Here is a 16,965-nt window from a genome sequence, read left to right as displayed (position 1 = left end):
TGTCACCAGGATGTCCCCAGCCCTGTCACTGCGATGTCCCCAGCCCTGGCACTGCGATGTCCCCAACCCTGTCACTGCGATGTCCCCAACCCTGTCACCAGGATGTCCCCAACCCTGTCACTGCGATGTCCCCAGCCCTGACACTGCGATGTCCCCAACCCTGTCACTGCGATGTCCCCAACCCTGTCACTGCGATGTCCCCAGCCCTGTCACTGCGATGTCCCCAGCCCTGTCACTGCGATGTCCCCAACCCTGTCACTGTGATGTCCCCAGCCCTGTCACCGAGGGGCTCCCGGAGTGTCCCCAGCCCTGGCACTGGGAGCCCCGGGATGTCCCCAAGAGCCCCGGGATGTCCCCAGCTCGTCCCTGGCCCATCTCGTGCCACCTCTCGCTGTCCCCTCCCTGCAAGGACCCGTCCTCCCTCAGGGACATGCCACCAGCCCCCCGGTACTGTCCCCCCTGGGGACCTGTCCCCACCCCTGTCCCCTCGCCTTGGGGACCTGCCACCTTCTGTGTCCTGTCCCCTCCCCTTAGGGACCTGTCCCCTGTCCTGTCCCACCTGTGCTGGGACCTGTCCCCACCCCTGTCCCCTCCCCTGCAGGGATTTGTCACCTTCTGTGTCCCCTCCCCTTAGGGACCTGTCCCCTGTCCTGTCCCACCTGTGCTGGGACCTGTCCCCACCCCTGTCCCCTCCCCTGCAGGGATTTGTCACCACCTGTGTCCCCTCCCTGCTGGGATTTGTCACCTTTTTGTCCCCTCCCCGCAGGGAGATGCCACCACTCTGTGCTGTCCCCTGCTGAGAGATGCCACCATCCTGTCCCCTCCCCTGCAGGGATCTGTCACCTTCTGTGTCCCCTCCCCTTGGGGACCTGTCCCCTGTCCTGTCCCACCTGTGCTGGGACCTGTCCCCACCCCTGTCCCCTCCCCTGCAGGGATTTGTCACTTTCTGTGTCCCCTCCCCTGCAGGGATCTGTCACCTTCTGTGTCCCCTCCCCGCAGGGACCTGTCCCCTGACCTGTCCCACCTGTGCTGGGACCTGTCCCCACCCCTGTCCCCTCCCCTGCAGGGATTTGTCACCTTCTGTGTCCCCTCCCCTCGGGGACCTGTCCCCACCCCTGTGCTGTCCCCTGCAGGGACCTGTCACCTCCTTTAGGACCTGTCACCTTCTCTGTCCCCTCCCCTTTAGGACCTGTCACCTTCTCTGTCCCCTCCCCGCAGGGAAATGTCACCACCCCTGTCCTCTCCCTGATGTCCCCACCCCTGTCCCCTCTGTGATGTCACCACCCCTGTCCTCTCCCTGATGTCACCACCCCTGTCCCCTCCGTGATGTCACCACCCCTGTCCCCTCCCTGATGTCACCACCCCTGTCCCCTCCGTGATGTCACCACCCCTGTCCCCTCCCTGATGTCACCACCCCTGTCCCCTCCCTGATGTCACCACCCCTGTCCCCTCTGTGATGTCACCACCCCTGTCCCTCCCTGATGTCACCACCCTGTCCCGTCCCTGATGTCACCACCCCTGTCCCCTCTGTGATGTCCCCACCCCTGTCCCCTCTGTGATGTCACCACCCCTGTCCCCTCCCTGATGTCACCACCCCTGTCCCCTCTGTGATGTCACCACCCCTGTCCCCTCTGTGATGTCACCACCCCTGTCCCCTCCCTGATGTCACCACCCCTGTCCCTCCCTGATGTCACCACCCCTGTCCCCTCTGTGATGTCACCACCCCTGTCCCCTCCCTGATGTCACCACCCCTGTCCCCTCCCTGATGTCACCACCCCTGTCCCCTCTGTGATGTCACCACCCCTGTCCCCTCTGTGATGTCACCACCCCTGTCCCCTCCCTGATGTCACCACCCCTGTCCCCTCTGTGATGCCACCACCCCTGTCCCTCCCTGATGTCACCACCCCTGTCCCCTCCCTGATGTCACCCCCCTGTCCCCTCTGTGATGTCACCACCCCTGTCCCCTCTGTGATGTCACCACCCCTGTCCCCTCTGTGATGTCCCCACCCCTGTCCCCTCCCTGATGTCACCCCCCTGTCCCCTCTGTGATGTCACCACCCCTGTCCCCTCTGTGATGTCCCCACCCCTGTCCCCTCTGTGATGTCACCACCCCTGTCCCCTCCCTGATGTCACCACCCCTGTCCTCTCCCTGATGTCACCACCCCTGTCCCCTCCCTGATGTCACCACCCCTGTCCCCTCCCTGATGTCACCACCCCTGTCCCCTCCGTGATGTCACCACCCCTGTCCTCTCCCTGATGTCCCCACCCCTGTCCCCTCCCTGATGTCACCACCCCTGTCCCCTCCCTGATGTCACCACCCCTGTCCCCTCCCTGATGTCACCACCCCTGTCCCCTCCGTGATGTCACCACCCCTGTCCCCTCCCTGATGTCACCACCCCTGTCCCCTCTGTGATGTCACCACCCCTGTCCTCTCCCTGATGTCACCACCCCTGTCCCCTCCCTGATGTCACCACCCCTGTCCCCTCCGTGATGTCACCACCCCTGTCCCCTCCCTGATGTCACCACCCCTGTCCCCTCCCTGATGTCACCACCCCTGTCCCCTCTGTGATGTCACCACCCCTGTCCCCTCTGTGATGTCACCACCCCTGTCCCCTCTGTGATGTCACCACCCCTGTCCCCTCTGTGATGTCACCACCCCTGTCCCCTCCCTGATGTCACCACCCCTGTCCCTCCCTGATGTCACCACCCCTGTCCCTCCCTGATGTCACCACCCCTGTCCCCTCCCTGATCCCACCTGGACCATCCCAAATCCCACCTGCAACACCCCAAATCCCACCTGGACCACCATAAATCCCACCTGGACAATCCCAAATCCCCTCTGAAACACCCAAATCCCACCGGCAACACCCCAAATCCCACCTGGACCATCCCAAATCCCACCTGGAACATCCCAAATCCCACCTGGACCACCATAAATCCCACCTGGAACACCCCAAATCCCTACAGAACATCCCAAATCCCACCTGGATCCCCCCAGATCCCACCTGGAACACCCCAAATCCCTACAGAACATCCCAAATCCCACCTGGAACACCCCAGATCCCACCTGGAACACCCAAATCCCTACAGAACACCCCAAATCACTCTGGAATACCCCAAATCCCCTCTGGAAGACCCCAAATCCCCTCTGGAACACCCGAAATCCCACCTGGAACACCCCAAATCCCACCTGGAACACCCCAAATCCCACCTGGAACACCCCAAATCCCACCTGGAACACCCCAGATCCCACCTGGACCCCCCCAAATTCAATCTGGAACACCCCAAATCCCACCTGGACCCCCCCAAACCCCACCTGGACCCCCCCAAACCCCACCTGGACCACCATAAATCCCACCTGGACCCCCCCAAATCCCTGTGGACCCCCCCAAATCCCACCTGGAACACCCCAGATCCCACCTGGACAATCCCAAATCCCTCCTGGAACACCCCAAATCCCACCTGGAACATCCCAAATCCCACCTGGAACACCCCAAATTCAATCTGGAACATCCCAAATCCCACCTGGAACACCCCAAATTCAACCTGGAACACCCCAAATCCCACCTGGAAGACCCCAAATCCCACCTGGAACACCCAAATTCCACCTGGACAATCCCAAATCCCACCTGGAACACCCCAAATTTCCGCTGGAACACCCCAAATCCCCTCTGGACCCCCTCAAATCCCACCTGGACCACCATAAATCCCACCTGGAACACCCCAAATCCCACCTGGAACACCCCAAATTCAATCTGGACCACCATAAATCCCACCCGGAACACCCCAAATCCCACCTGGAACACCCCAAATCCCACCTGGACCCCCCAAATTCAATCTGGTACACCCCAAATCCCACCTGGACCCCCCCAAACCCCACCTGGACCCCCCCAAATCCCACCTGGACCACCATAAATCCCACCTGGACCCCCCCAAACCCCACCTGGACCCCCCCAAACCCCACCTGGAGCCCCCCAAACCCCACCTGGACCCCCCCAGATCCCACCTGGACCCCCCCAAATCCCACCTGGACCACCATAAATCCCACCTGGACCCCCCCAAACCCCACCTGGACCCCCCCAAATCCCACCTGGACCCCCCAAATCCCACCTGGACCACCATAAATCCCACCTGGACCCCCCCAAACCCCACCTGGACCCCCCCAAACCCCACCTGGACCCCCCCAAACCCCACCTGGAGCCCCTCAAATCCCACCTGGACCACCATAAATCCCACCTGGACAATCCCAAATCCCACCTGGACCCCCCCAAATGCCCTCTGGACCCCCCCAAATCCCACCCGGAACACCCCAAACCCCACCTGGAGCCCCCCAAATCCCACCTGGACCACCATAAATCCCACCTGGACCCCCCCAAACCCCACTTGGACCCCCCCAAATCCCACCTGGACCCCCCCAAACCCCACCTGGAACACCCCAAATCCCACCTGGACCCCCCCAAAACCCCACCTGGACCACCATAAATCTCACCTGGACCCCCCCAAACCCCACCTGGACCACCATAAATCCCACCTGGACCCCTCCAAATCCCACCTGGACCCCCCCAAATCCCACCTGGAATACCATAAATCCCACCTGGACCCCCCCAAATCCCACCTGGACCACCATAAATCCCACCTGGACCCCCCCAAACCCCACCTGGAACACCCCAAATCCCACCTGGACCACCATAAATCCCACCTGGAACACCCCAAACCCCACCTGGAGCCCCCCAAACCCCACCTGGACCCCCCCAAACCCCACCTGGACCACCATAAATCCCACCTGGACCCCCCCAAACCCCACCTGGACCCCCCCAGATCCCACCTGGACCCCCCCCAAATCCCAAATCCCTGATTCCCAGCTGCTCCCTGCAGTGCTGGCTCCTGACGAGGACGAGTTGGTGGCCATGGAAGTGACGTCCCCTCCTCCCATCCCCAAAAAATCCGGGAGCTCGGCGCTGGAGCCGCCCCCGCCCCGCCTCGGGACCAAGCTCAGCCCGGAGCCCCCCGGCGGCAAAGCCGAGCCCCAGGACTCCAAAGGTGAAGATTTTTCCCGGGATTTTCCCAAATTCTCCCGAGACTGGGGCCCTCGGACCCCAGCCAGGGGCGTTTGTGGGGTTAATTAACGTGGGGGTTAACGAGGGGGGAATGGAGTCCCAAAATCGGGGCTGGGAAGGGTTGGAATTTTTTGGGATCGGCTCCCAGGGTTCCTCTCCTGTTCTCCAGGCTCTGAGATCGGATTTATCCCGATTTTTTTCCCATTTTTCCTGGTTTTTCCCCATTTTCCAGCCCCCATCCTGACCCCGTGCAAGGTGTGCGTCGCCTGCTCCGATCCCAAAACCGGGGCTGGGAGGGGTTGGAATTTTTTGGGATCAGCTCCCAGGGTTCCTCTCCCATCCCTCCTCGTTCTTCTGGCTCTGAGACCGGATTTATCCCGATTTTTTCCCATTTTTCCTGGTTTTTTCCCCATTTTCCAGCCCCCATCCTGACCCTGTGCAAGGTGTGCGGCGCCTGCTCCGATCCCAAAACCGATCCCAAAACCGGGGCTGGGAGGGGTTGGAATTTTTTGGGATCAGCTCCCAGGGTTCCTCTCCCATCCCTCCTCGTTCTTCTGGCTCTGAGATCGGATTTATCCCGATTTTTTCCCATTTTTTCCTGGTTTTTTCCCCATTTTCCAGCCCCCATCCTGACCACCTCTGAGGTGTGCGGTGCCTGCTCCGATCCCAAAACCGATCCCAAAACCGGGGCTGGGAGGGGTTGGAATTTTTTGGGATCGGCTCCCAGGGTTCCTCTCCTGTTCTCCAGGCTCTGAGATCGGATTTATCCCGATTTTTTCCCATTTTTCCTGGTTTTTCCCCATTTTCCAGCCCCCATCCTAACGACCTGCACTGAGGTGCCTGCTCCGATCCCAAAACCGGGGCTGGGAGGGGTTGGAATTTTTTGGGATCGGCTCCCAGGGTTCCTCTCCTGTTCTCCAGGCTCTGAGACCGGATTTATCCCGATTTTTTCCCATTTTTTCCTGGTTTTTCCCCATTTTCCAGCCTCCATCCTGACCCCGTGCAAGGAGGTGCCTGCTCCGATCCCAAAACCGATCCCAAAACCGGGGCTGGGAGGGGTTGGAATTTTTTGGGATCAGCTCCCAGGGTTCCTCTCCTGTTCTCCAGGTTCTGAGACCGGATTTATCCCGATTTTTTCCCATTTTTTCCTGGTTTTTCCCCATTTTCCATCCCCCATCCTGACCACCTGCACTGAGGTGCCTGCTCCGATCCCAAAACCGATCCCAAAACCGGGGCTGGGAGGGGTTGGAATTTTTTGGGATCAGCTCCCAGGGTTCCTCTCCTGTTCTCCAGGTTCTGAGACCGGATTTATCCCGATTTTTTCCCATTTTTCCTGGTTTTTTCCCCATTTTCCAGCCCCCATCCTGACCACCTGCAAGGAGGTGCCTGCTCCGATCCCAAAACCGGGGCTGGGAGGGGTTGGAATTTTTTGGGATCGGCTCCCAGGGTTCCTCTCCCGTTCTCCAGGCTCTGAGATCGGATTTATCCCGATTTTTTCCAATTTTTCCTGGTTTTTCCCCATTTTCCATCCCCCATCCTGACCACCTGCAAAGTGTGCGTCGCCTGCTCCGATCCCAAAACCGATCCCAAAACCGGGGCTGGGAGGGGTTGGAATTTTTTGGGATCAGCTCCCAGGGTTCCTCTCCTGTTCTCCTGGTTCTCAGACCGGATTTATCCCGATTTTTTCCCATTTTTCCTGGTTTTTCCCATTTTCCAGCCCCCACCCCTAATTTCCCTGATCCCGAGGGATTTTTGATCCCTAATTTCCCTGATCCCGAGGGATTTTTGATCCCTAATTTCCCTGATCCCGAGGGATTTTTAACCCCTAATTTCCCTGATCCCGAGGGATTTTTGATCCCTAATTTCCCTGATCCCGAGGGATTTTTAACCCCTAATTTCCCTGATCCCGAGGGATTTTTGATCCCTAATTTCCCTGATCCCGAGGGATTTTTAACCCCTAATTTCCCATTTTTCCCCCATTTTGCAGCCCCTAGCCTGACCACCTGCGAGGTGTGTGGATGGGATCTGATCCCGAGGGATTTTTAACCCCTAATTTCCCATTTTTCCCCCATTTTCCAGCCCCCAGCCTGACCATCCCGAGCGATTTTTAACCCCTAATTTCCCATTTTCCCCCATTTTCCAGCCCCCAGCCTGACCATCCCGAGGGATTTTTAACCCCTAATTTCCCATTTTTCCCCCATTTTCCAGCCCCCAGCCTGACCACCTGCGAGGTGTGCGGCGCCTGCTCCGATCCTGTCTGGATGGGATCTGATCCAGAGGGATTTTTAACCCCTAATTTCCCGTTTCCCCCCATTTTCCAGCGCCCAGCCTGACCACCTGCGAGGTGTCTGGATGGGATCTGATCCCGAGGGATTTTTAACCCCTAATTTCCCGTTTCCCCCCCATTTTCCAGCCCCCAGCCACCATCCCGAGGGATTTTTAACCCCTAATTTCCCTGATCCCAATGGATTTTTAACCCCTAATTTCCCTGATCCCGAGGGATTTTTAACCCCTAATTTCCCTGATCCCGAGGGATTTTTAACCCCTAATTTCCCGTTTCCCCCCCATTTTCCAGCCCCCAGCCTGACCACCTGCGAGGTGTCTGGATGGGATCTGATCCCGAGGGATTTTTAACCCCTAATTTCCCTGATCCCGAGGGATTTTTAACCCCTAATTTCCCATTTTCCCCCATTTTCCAGCCCCCAGCCTGACCACCTGCGAGGTGTCTGGATGGGATCTGATCCCGAGGGATTTTTAACCCCTAATTTCCCTCATCCAGAGGGATTTTTAACCCCTAATTTCCCGTTTCCCCCCCCATTTTCCAGCCCCCAGCCTGACCACCTGCGAGGTGTGCGGCGCCTGCTCCGATCCTGTCTGGATGGGATCTGATCCCGAGGGATTTTTAACCCCTAATTTCCCATTTTTCCCCCATTTTCCAGCCCCCAGCCTGACCACCTGCGAGGTGTGTGGATGGGATCTGATCCCGAGGGATTTTTAACCCCTAATTTCCGTGATCCCAAGGGATTTTTAACTCCTAATTTCCCTGATCCTGAGGAATTTTTAACCCCTAATTTCCCTGATCCCGAGGGCTTTTTAACCCCTAATTTCCGTGATCCCAAGGGATTTTTAACTCCTAATTTCCCTGATCCCGAGGAATTTTTAACCCCTAATTTCCGTGATCCCGAGGGATTTTTAACCCCTAATTTCCCGTTTCCCCCCCATTTTCCAGCCCCCAGCCTGACCATCCAGAGGGATTTTTAACCCCTAATTTCCCTGATCCCGAGGGATTTTTAACCCCTAATTTCCCGTTTCCCCCCATTTTCCAGCCCCCAGCCTGACCACCTGCGAGGTGTCTGGATGGGATCTGATCCCGAGGGATTTTTAACCCCTAATTTCCCGTTTCCCCCCATTTTCCAGCCCCCAGCCTGACCACCTGCGAGGTGTGCGGCGCCTGCTCCGATCCTGTCTGGATGGGATCTGATCCCGAGGGATTTTTAACCCCTAATTTCCCATTTTTCCCCCATTTTCCAGCCCCCAGCCTGACCATCCAGAGGGATTTTTAACCCCTAATTTCCCATTTTTCCCCCATTTTCCAGCCCCCAGCCTGACCACCTGCGAGGTGTGCGGCGCCTGCTTCGAGACCCGCAAGGGCCTCTCCAGCCACGCCCGCTCCCACCTGCGCCAGCTCGGTGTGGCCGAGTCCGAGAGCTCGGGGGCTCCCATCGACCTCCTCTACGAGCTGGTCCGCCACAAGCCCAAGGCCGACGGCGCCGGCCCCGCGCTGGCCAAGAAATCGGCGGGCTCGCCCAAGGAGCCGGGCGCGCCGCGGCCGCCGCTGCTGCTGCTGCCCAAGCCCGACGGCGCCGTCAACAAGGCCATCAAATCCCCGCCGGGCTTCAGCAAGTCCCTGGGCCAGCCGGGCTCGCCCGGGCTCAGGAAGGTGCCGGCCGCGTTGCCCGGCTCGCCCAAAGGGGCCGAGGAGAAGGGGGCCAAGCTGGCCCTGAGCCCGCTGCCCGCCGAGGCCAAGTGGGCGCCCGAGGAGGACGGGCCGCTCAACCTCAGTGAGTGCTGCGGGGGTCGGGGGGCTTAGTGGGGTCTGCAGGGGGGTCTGGGGGGTTTGGAGAGGGGTTTGGGGGAGTTTAGTGGGGTCTGGGGGGGTCTGGAGTGGGGTTTGGGGGAGTTTAGTGGGGTCTGGGGGGGTTTGGAGTGGGGTTTGGGGAGTTTAGTGGGGTCTGGGGGGGCTTAGTGGGGTCTGCAGGGGGGTCTGGGGGTGTCTGCAGTGGGGTTTGGGGGAGTTTTAGTGGGGTCTGGGGGGGTCTGGGGGCGTTTAGTGCGGTCTGCAGTGGGGTCTGGGGGTGTCTGGGGGGTTTAGTGGGGTCTGGAGTGGGGTTTGGGGGAGTTTAGTGGGGTCTGCAGTGGGGTCTGGGGGGGTCTGGGGGTGTCTGGAGTGGGGTTTGGGGGAGTTTAGTGGGGTCTGGGGGGGTCTGGGGGTGTTTAGTGGGGTCTGCAGTGGGGTCTGGGGGAGTCTGGGGGGGTTTGGAATGGGGTTTGTGGGGTCTGGGGGGGCTTAGTGGGGTCTGCAGTGGGGTCTGGGGGTGTCTGGAGTGGGGTTTGGGGAGTTTAGTGGGGTCTGGGGGTGTCTGGGGGTGTTTAGTGGGGTCTGCAGTGGGGTCTGGGGGGTTTGGAGTGGGGTCTGCAGGGGGTCTGGGGGGGTTTGGGGGTGTACTGGGGTTTGGAGTGGGGTCTGGAGTGGGGTCTGGGGGTGTACTGGGGTTTGCAGTGGGGTCTGCAGTGGGGTCTGGGGGGGTCTGGAGTGGGGTTTGGGGGAGTTTAGTGGGGTCTGGGGGGGTCTGGGGGTGTACTGGGGTCTGCAGTGGGGTTTGCAGGGGGGTCTGGGGGTGTCTGGAGAGGGGTTTGGGGGGGTTTAGTGGGGTCTGGGGGGGTCTGGGGGTGTTTAGTAGGGTCTGCAGTGGGGTTTGGGGGTGTCTGGAGTGGGGTTTGGGGGGGTTTAGTGGGGTCTGGGGGGGTCTGGGGGTGTTTAGTAGGGTCTGCAGTGGGGTTTGGGGGTGTACTGGGGTCTGCAGTGGGGTCTGGGGGGGTCTGGGGGGTCTGGAGTGGGGGTTGGGGGAGATTAGTGGGGTCTGGGGGGGTCTGGGGGTGTCTGGAGTGGGGTTTGGGGGAGTTTAGTGGGGTCTGGGGGGGTCTGGGGGGTTTAGTGGGGTCTGGAGTGGGGTTTGGGGGAGTTTAGTGGGGTCTGCAGTGGGGTCTGGGGGGTTTGCAGTGGGGTTTGGGGGGGTCTGCAGTGGGGTCTGGGGGGTTTAGTGGGGTCTGGGGGGTTTGCAGTGGGGTTTGGGGGGTTTGCAGTGGGGTCTGCAGTGGGGTCTGGGGGGTTTAGTGGGCTTTGGGGGGGTTTGGGGGGGCTCAGTGGGGTTTTATTGGGGTTTAATGAGGTTTTATTGGGGTTCAGTGGGCTGGAATGGGGTTTTTATTGGGATTTTGTTGGATTTTTTGGGGTTTTTATTGGGGTTCAGTGGGCTGGAATGGGGTTTTTATTGGGATTTTGTTGGATTTTTTGGGGTTTTTATTGGGGTTTATGGGATTTTTTTGGGGTTTTTATTGGGGTTTATGGGGTTTTTTTGGGGATTTTTTGGGGTTCAGTGGGCTGGAATGGGGTTTTTATTGGGATTTTGTTGGATTTTTTGGGTTTTTATTGGGGTTCAGTGGGATTTTTTGGGGTTTTTATTGGGGTTTATGGGGTTTTTTGGGATTTTTTGGGGTTCAGTGGGCTGGAATGGGGTTTTTATTGGGGTTCAGTGGGATTTTTTGGGGTTTTTATTGGGGTTTATGGGATTTATTATGGTTTTTATTGGGGTTTATGGGATTTTTTTGGTTTTTTTTGGGGTTCAGTGGGATTTTTTGGGGTTTTTATTGGGGTTTTATTGGATTTTTTGGGGTTTTTATTGGGGTTCAGTGGGATTTTTTTGGGTTTTTATTGGGGTTTATGGGATTTTTTGGGGTTTTTATTGGGGTTTATGGGATTTTTTGGGGTCTTTATTGGGGTTTATGGGGTTTTTTTGGGGTTTTTTTTGGGGTTCAGTGGGCTGGAATGGGGTTTTTATTGGGGTTCAGTGGGATTTTTTTGGGGTTTTTTATTGGGGTTTATGGGATTTTTTGGGGTTTTTATTGGGGTTTATGGGATTTTTTGGGGTTTTTTATTGGGGTTCAGTGGGATTTTTTTGGGTTTTTTTTTGGGGTTCAGTGGGATTTTTTTGGGGTTTTTATTGGGGTTCAGTGGGATTTTTGGGGTTTTTTTTTTGGGGTTTATGGGATTTTTTGGGGTTTTTTTTTGGGGTTCAGTGGGATTTTTTGGGGTTTTTATTGGGGTTTATGGGATTTTTTGGGGTTTTTATTGGGGTTCGATGGGATTTTTTTGGGGTTCGTTTTTATTGGGGTTTATGGGATTTTTTGGGGTTTTTATTGGGGTTTATGGGATTTTTTGGGGTTCAGTGGGCTGGAATGGGGTTTTTATTGGGGTTTATGGGATTTTTTTTGGGTTTTTATTGGGGTTTATTGGATTTTTTTGGGGTTCAGTGGGCTGGAATGGGGTTTTTATTGGGGTTTATGGGATTTTTTGGGGTTTTTATTGGGGTTTATGGGATTTTTTTTGGGGTTTTTATTGGGGTTTATTGGATATTTTGGGGTTCAGTGGGCTGGTATGGGGTTTTTATTGGGGTTTATGGGATTTTTTGGGGTTTTTTTTGGGGTTCAGTGGGATTTTTTGGGGTTTTTTTTGGGGTTTTATTGGATTTTTTGGGGTTTTTTTTGGGGTTCAGTGGGATTTTTTGGGGGTTTTATTGGGGTTTTATTGGATTTTTTGGGGTTTTTTTGGGGTTCAGTGGGATTTTTTGGGGTTTTTTTTGGGGTTCAGTGGGATTTTTTGGGGTTTTTATTGGGGTTTTGTTGGATTTTTTGGGTTTTTTGGTTTTTGGGGTTTTGTTGGATTTTTTGGGGGTTTTTTTGGGGTTTATGGGATTTTTTAGTTTTTTTTTCTGCTCCATCCGCTGCGAGTTCTGCGGAGAATTCCTGGGGAGCCTCAACTTCGTTTTCTGGGAATTCCCTCATCCCAAAACCCCACCAGCTCCTTTTAACCCTTTCCATCCCTTTTAACCCCTTCCATCCCATTTAACCCCTTCCATCCCATTTAACCCCTTCCATCCCATTTAACCCCTTCCATCCCTTTTAACCCCTTCCCTCCCTTTTAACCCCTTCCATCCCATTTAACCCCTTCCATCCCTTTTAACCCCTTCCATCCCTTTTAACCCCTTCCATCCCATTTAACCCCTTCCCTCCCATTTAACCCCTTCTCTCCCATTTAACCCCTTCCCTCCCATTTAACCCCTTCCCTCCCATTTAACCCCTTCTCTCCCATTTAACCCCTTCCCTCCCATTTAACCCCTTCCATCCCATTTAACCCCTTCTATCCCATTTAACCCCTTCCATCCCTTTTAAACCCCTTCCCTCCCATTTAACCCCTTCCATCCCTTTTAACCCCTTCCATCCCATTTAACCCCTTCCATCCCGTTTAAACCCCTTCCATCCCATTTAACCCCTTCCATCCCGTTTAACCCCTTCCATCCCATTTAACCCCTTCCATCCCTTTTAACCCCTTCCATCCCTTTTAACCCCTTCCATCCCATTTTCCCGTGTTCCCAGCCTCAAATCCTGGGGAATTCCCTCATCCCTAATCCCCCACCAGCTCCTTTTAACCCCTTCCCTCCCATTTAACCCCTTCCATCCCTTTTAACCCCTTCCCTCCCATTTAACCCCTTCCATCCCATTTAACCCCTTCCCTCCCATTTAACCCCTTCCCTCCCATTTAACCCCTTCCATCCCATTTTCCCGTGTTCCCAGCCTCAAACCCTGGGGAATCCCCTCAATCCCAAACCCCACCAGCTCCTTTTAACCCCTTCCCTCCCATTTAACCCCTTCCATCCCATTTTCCCGTGTTTCCAGCCTCGCTGCCCTGTGAATCCCCTCATCCCTAATCCCCCACCAGCTCCGTTTAACCCCTTCTCTCCCATTTTCCCGTGTTCCCAGCCTCGAACACGGGTAATCCCCTCAATCCCAAACCCCACCAGCTCCTTTTAACCCCTTCCATCCCATTTAACCCCTTCCATCCCATTTTCCCGTGTTCCCAGCCTCAAACCCTGGGGAATCCCCTCAATCCCAAACCCCACCAGCTCCTTTTAACCCCTTCCATCCCATTTAACCCCTTCCATCCCATTTTCCCGTGTTCCCAGCCTCGCTGCCCTGTGAATCCCCTCATCCCCCAAACCCCACCAGCTCCTTTTAACCCCTTCTCTCCCATTTCCCCGCCTCCCCCAGCCTCGGGCTCCGAGCCGTGCCGCGACATCCGCTGCGAGTTCTGCGGGGAGTTCTTTGAGAACCGCAAGGGGCTCTCGAGCCACGCGCGCTCGCACCTGCGCCAGATGGGCGTGACCGAGTGGTACGTGAACGGCTCCCCCATCGACACGCTCCGCGAGATCCTCACCCGCCGCCGCTCGGGACACCCCAAGCCCCTGGCCAAGAGCCTGCTGGGCGGGCTGGCCCCGCTGGAGCCGCCGCGGCCGCCGCCGGAGCTGCACCTGCCCGGGCTGGGCAAGAAGGTGCCGGCGCCGCTCAGCCCCCCGGGGCCGGCCCCCGGCGCGGCCTCGCCGCCGCCCACGGCCAGGAAGATGTTCCCGGGGCTCTCGGCGCCATCCCTGCACAAGAAGCTCAAGCAGGACCAGCTCAGGGTGGAGATCAAGCGGGAGCTGATGGCCGGGGCGGCCGTGGGAGGAGGAGGAGGAGGAGGAGGAGGAGCCGGGATCCATCCCGGGGAGGCGCCGGCGCCGCCGGACCCGGCCTGGGCGGCGCACGAGGAGATGGCGCCGCTCAACCTCTGTGAGTGGTTCTGGGGCTTGTCGCGGGGATTTGGGGGGTTCAGGGATCCATCCCAGGAATTTGGGGTGTTCAGGGATCCATCCCAGGGATTTGGGGAGCTGGGATCCATCCCAGGGATCCATCCCAGGGATTTGAGGAGCTGGGATCCATCCCAGGGATTTGAGGAGCTGGGATCCATCCCAGGGATTTGGGGTGTTCAGGGATCCATCCCAGGGATTTGGGGAGCTGGGATCCATCCCAGGGATTTGGGGGGGTTTGGATCCATCCCAGGGATTTGGGGGGGTTGGATCCATCCCAGGGATTTGGGGTGCTCAGGGATCCATCCCAGGGATTTGGGGGGGTTTGGATCCATCCCAGGGATTTGGGGAGCTGGGATCCATCCCAGGGATCCATCCCAGGGATTTGAGGAGCTGGGATCCATCCCAGGGATTTGGGGTGTTCAGGGATCCATCCCAGGGATTTGGGGGGGTTGGATCCATCCCAGGAATTTGGGGTGTTCAGGGATCCATCCCAGGGATTTGAGGAGCTGGGATCCATCCCAGGGATCCATCCCAGGGATTTGAGGAGCTGGGATCCATCCCAGGGATTTGGGGTGTTCAGGGATCCATCCCAGGGATTTGGGGAGCTGGGATCCATCCCAGGGATTTGGGGGGGTTTGGATCCATCCCAGGGATTTGGGGAGCTGGGATCCATCCCAGGGATTTGGGGAGCTGAGATCCATCCCAGGGATTTGGGGAGCTGGGATCCATCCCAGGGATTTGGGGGTGTTCAGGGATCCATCCCAGGGATTTGGGGGGGTTGGATCCATCCCAGGGATCCATCCCAGGGATTTGGGGGGGTTTGGATCCATCCCAGGGATTTGGGGAGCTGGGATCCATCCCAGGGATCCATCCCAGGGATTTGAGGAGCTGGGATCCATCCCAGGGATTTGGGGGGGTTGGATCCATCCCAGGGATTTGGGGTGTTCAGGGATCCATCCCAGGGATTTGAGGAGCTGGGATCCATCCCAGGGATTTGGGGTGTTCAGGGATCCATCCCAGGGATTTGGGGAGCTGGGATCCATCCCAGGGATTTGGGGGGTTTGGATCCATCCCAGGGATTTGGGGGGGTTGGATCCATCCCAGGGATTTGGGGAGCTGGGATCCATCCCAGGGATCCATCCCAGGGATTTGGGGAGCTGGGATCCATCCCAGGGATTTGGGGAGCTGGGATCCATCCCAGGGATCCATCCCAGGGATTTGAGGAGCTGGGATCCATCCCAGGGATTTGGGGTGTTCAGGGATCCATCCCAGGGATTTGGGGAGCTGGGATCCATCCCAGGGATTTGGGGGGGTTTGGATCCATCCCAGGGATTTGGGGAGCTGGGATCCATCCCAGGGATTTGGGGAGCTGGGATCCATCCCAGGGATTTGGGGTGTTCAGGGATCCATCCCAGGGATTTGGGGGGGTTGGATCCATCCCAGGGATCCATCCCAGGGATTTGGGGGGGTTTGGATCCATCCCAGGGATTTGGGGAGCTGGGATCCATCCCAGGGATCCATCCCAGGGATTTGAGGAGCTGGGATCCATCCCAGGGATTTGGGGTGTTCAGGGATCCATCCCAGGGATTTGGGGAGCTGGGATCCATCCCAGGGATTTGGGGGGGTTTGGATCCATCCCAGGGATTTGGGGGGGTTGGATCCATCCCAGGGATTTGGGGAGCTGGGATCCATCCCAGGGATCCATCCCAGGGATTTGGGGAGCTGGGATCCATCCCAGGGATTTGGGGTGCTCAGGGATCCATCCCAGGGATCCATCCCAGGGATTTGGGGAGCTGGGATCCATCCCAGGGATTTGGGGTGCTCAGGGATCCATCCCAGGGATTTGGGGAGCTGGGATCCATCCCAGGGATTTGGGGTGCTGGGATCCATCCCAGGGATTTGGGGAGCTGGGATCCATCCCAGGGATCCATCCCAGGGATTTGGGGGGGGTTGGATCCATCCCAGGGATTTGGGGGGTTCAGGGATCCATCCCAGGGATTTGGGGAGCTGGGATCCATCCCAGGGATCCATCCCAGGGATTTGAGGAGCTGGGATCCATCCCAGGGATTTGGGGTGTTCAGGGATCCATCCCAGGGATTTGGGGAGCTGGGATCCATCCCAGGGATTTGGGGTGTTCGGGGATCCATCCCAGGGATCCATCCCAGGGATCCATCCCAGGGATTTGAGGAGCTGGGATCCATCCCAGGGATTTGGGGTGCTCAGGGATCCATCCCAGGGATTTGGGGGGGTTGGATCCATCCCAGGCATTTGGGGAGCTGGGATCCATCCCAGGGTTTTGGGGAGCTGGGATCCATCCCAGGGATTTGGAGGGGTTGGATCCATCCCAGGGATCTGGGGTGTTCAGGGATCCATCCCAGGGATTTGGGGTGTTGAGGGATCCATCCCAGGGATTTTGGGGCTCTAAAATCCCATCCTGAGGAAGGGCTGAAATCCCATCCCAGGGGGGATTTTGGGACACTCTGAGCCCATCCCAGGGGTTCCTTCCCTCCCTGATCCCAGAATTTCCCCCTTCCAGCCTCCCGGGCTGGCCTGGGGCTCATCCCGGGGATTTTGGGGCTCTAAAATCCCATCCCAGGGGTTCCCTTCCCTCTCTCATCCCAGAATCTCTCCCTTCCAGCCTCCCGGGCTGGCTTGGGGCTCATCCCGGGGATTTTGGGACCCAGATCCCATCCCAGGGGTTCCCTTCCCTCCCTGATCCCAGAATTTCTCCCCCGGCAGCCTCCCGGGCGGACCCGGGTGCGCGACATCCCCGAGGTTTTGGGACGCTCTGAGCTCATCCCAGGGATTTTGGGACCCCAGATCCCATCCCAGGGGTTCCCTTCCCTCCCTCATCCCAGAATTTCTTCCCCTCCAGCCTCCCGGGCGGACCCGGGTGCGCGACATCCCCGAGGTTTTGGGACGCTCTGAGCTCCTGCCAGGGATTT

At 57.7% G+C, this 16,965-nt stretch overlaps 1 protein-coding gene across 1 annotated transcript in view; it reads left to right on the top strand.

Moving 5' to 3' along the window:
- The window catches only part of LOC137466605 (protein Wiz-like), a gene marked incomplete at its 5' end in the record, with an annotated part of 40,459 nt that overhangs the window by 15,531 nt on the left and 7,963 nt on the right, over positions 1-16,965 (top strand). The window contains 3 exon segments of the mRNA XM_068178284.1: positions 4,876-5,040; positions 8,654-9,118; positions 13,443-14,000. Of these exon segments, the coding sequence (XP_068034385.1) occupies positions 4,876-5,040; positions 8,654-9,118; positions 13,443-14,000 (1,188 nt within the window).

Source organism: Anomalospiza imberbis, unplaced genomic scaffold (genome assembly GCF_031753505.1).
Source record: "Anomalospiza imberbis isolate Cuckoo-Finch-1a 21T00152 unplaced genomic scaffold, ASM3175350v1 scaffold_314, whole genome shotgun sequence".
In the NCBI taxonomy this organism is placed as follows: Eukaryota; Metazoa; Chordata; class Aves; order Passeriformes; family Viduidae; genus Anomalospiza; species Anomalospiza imberbis.
The sequence above is the reverse complement of the archived record's forward strand: the minus strand, read 5'-3'. Positions and strand labels throughout refer to the sequence as shown.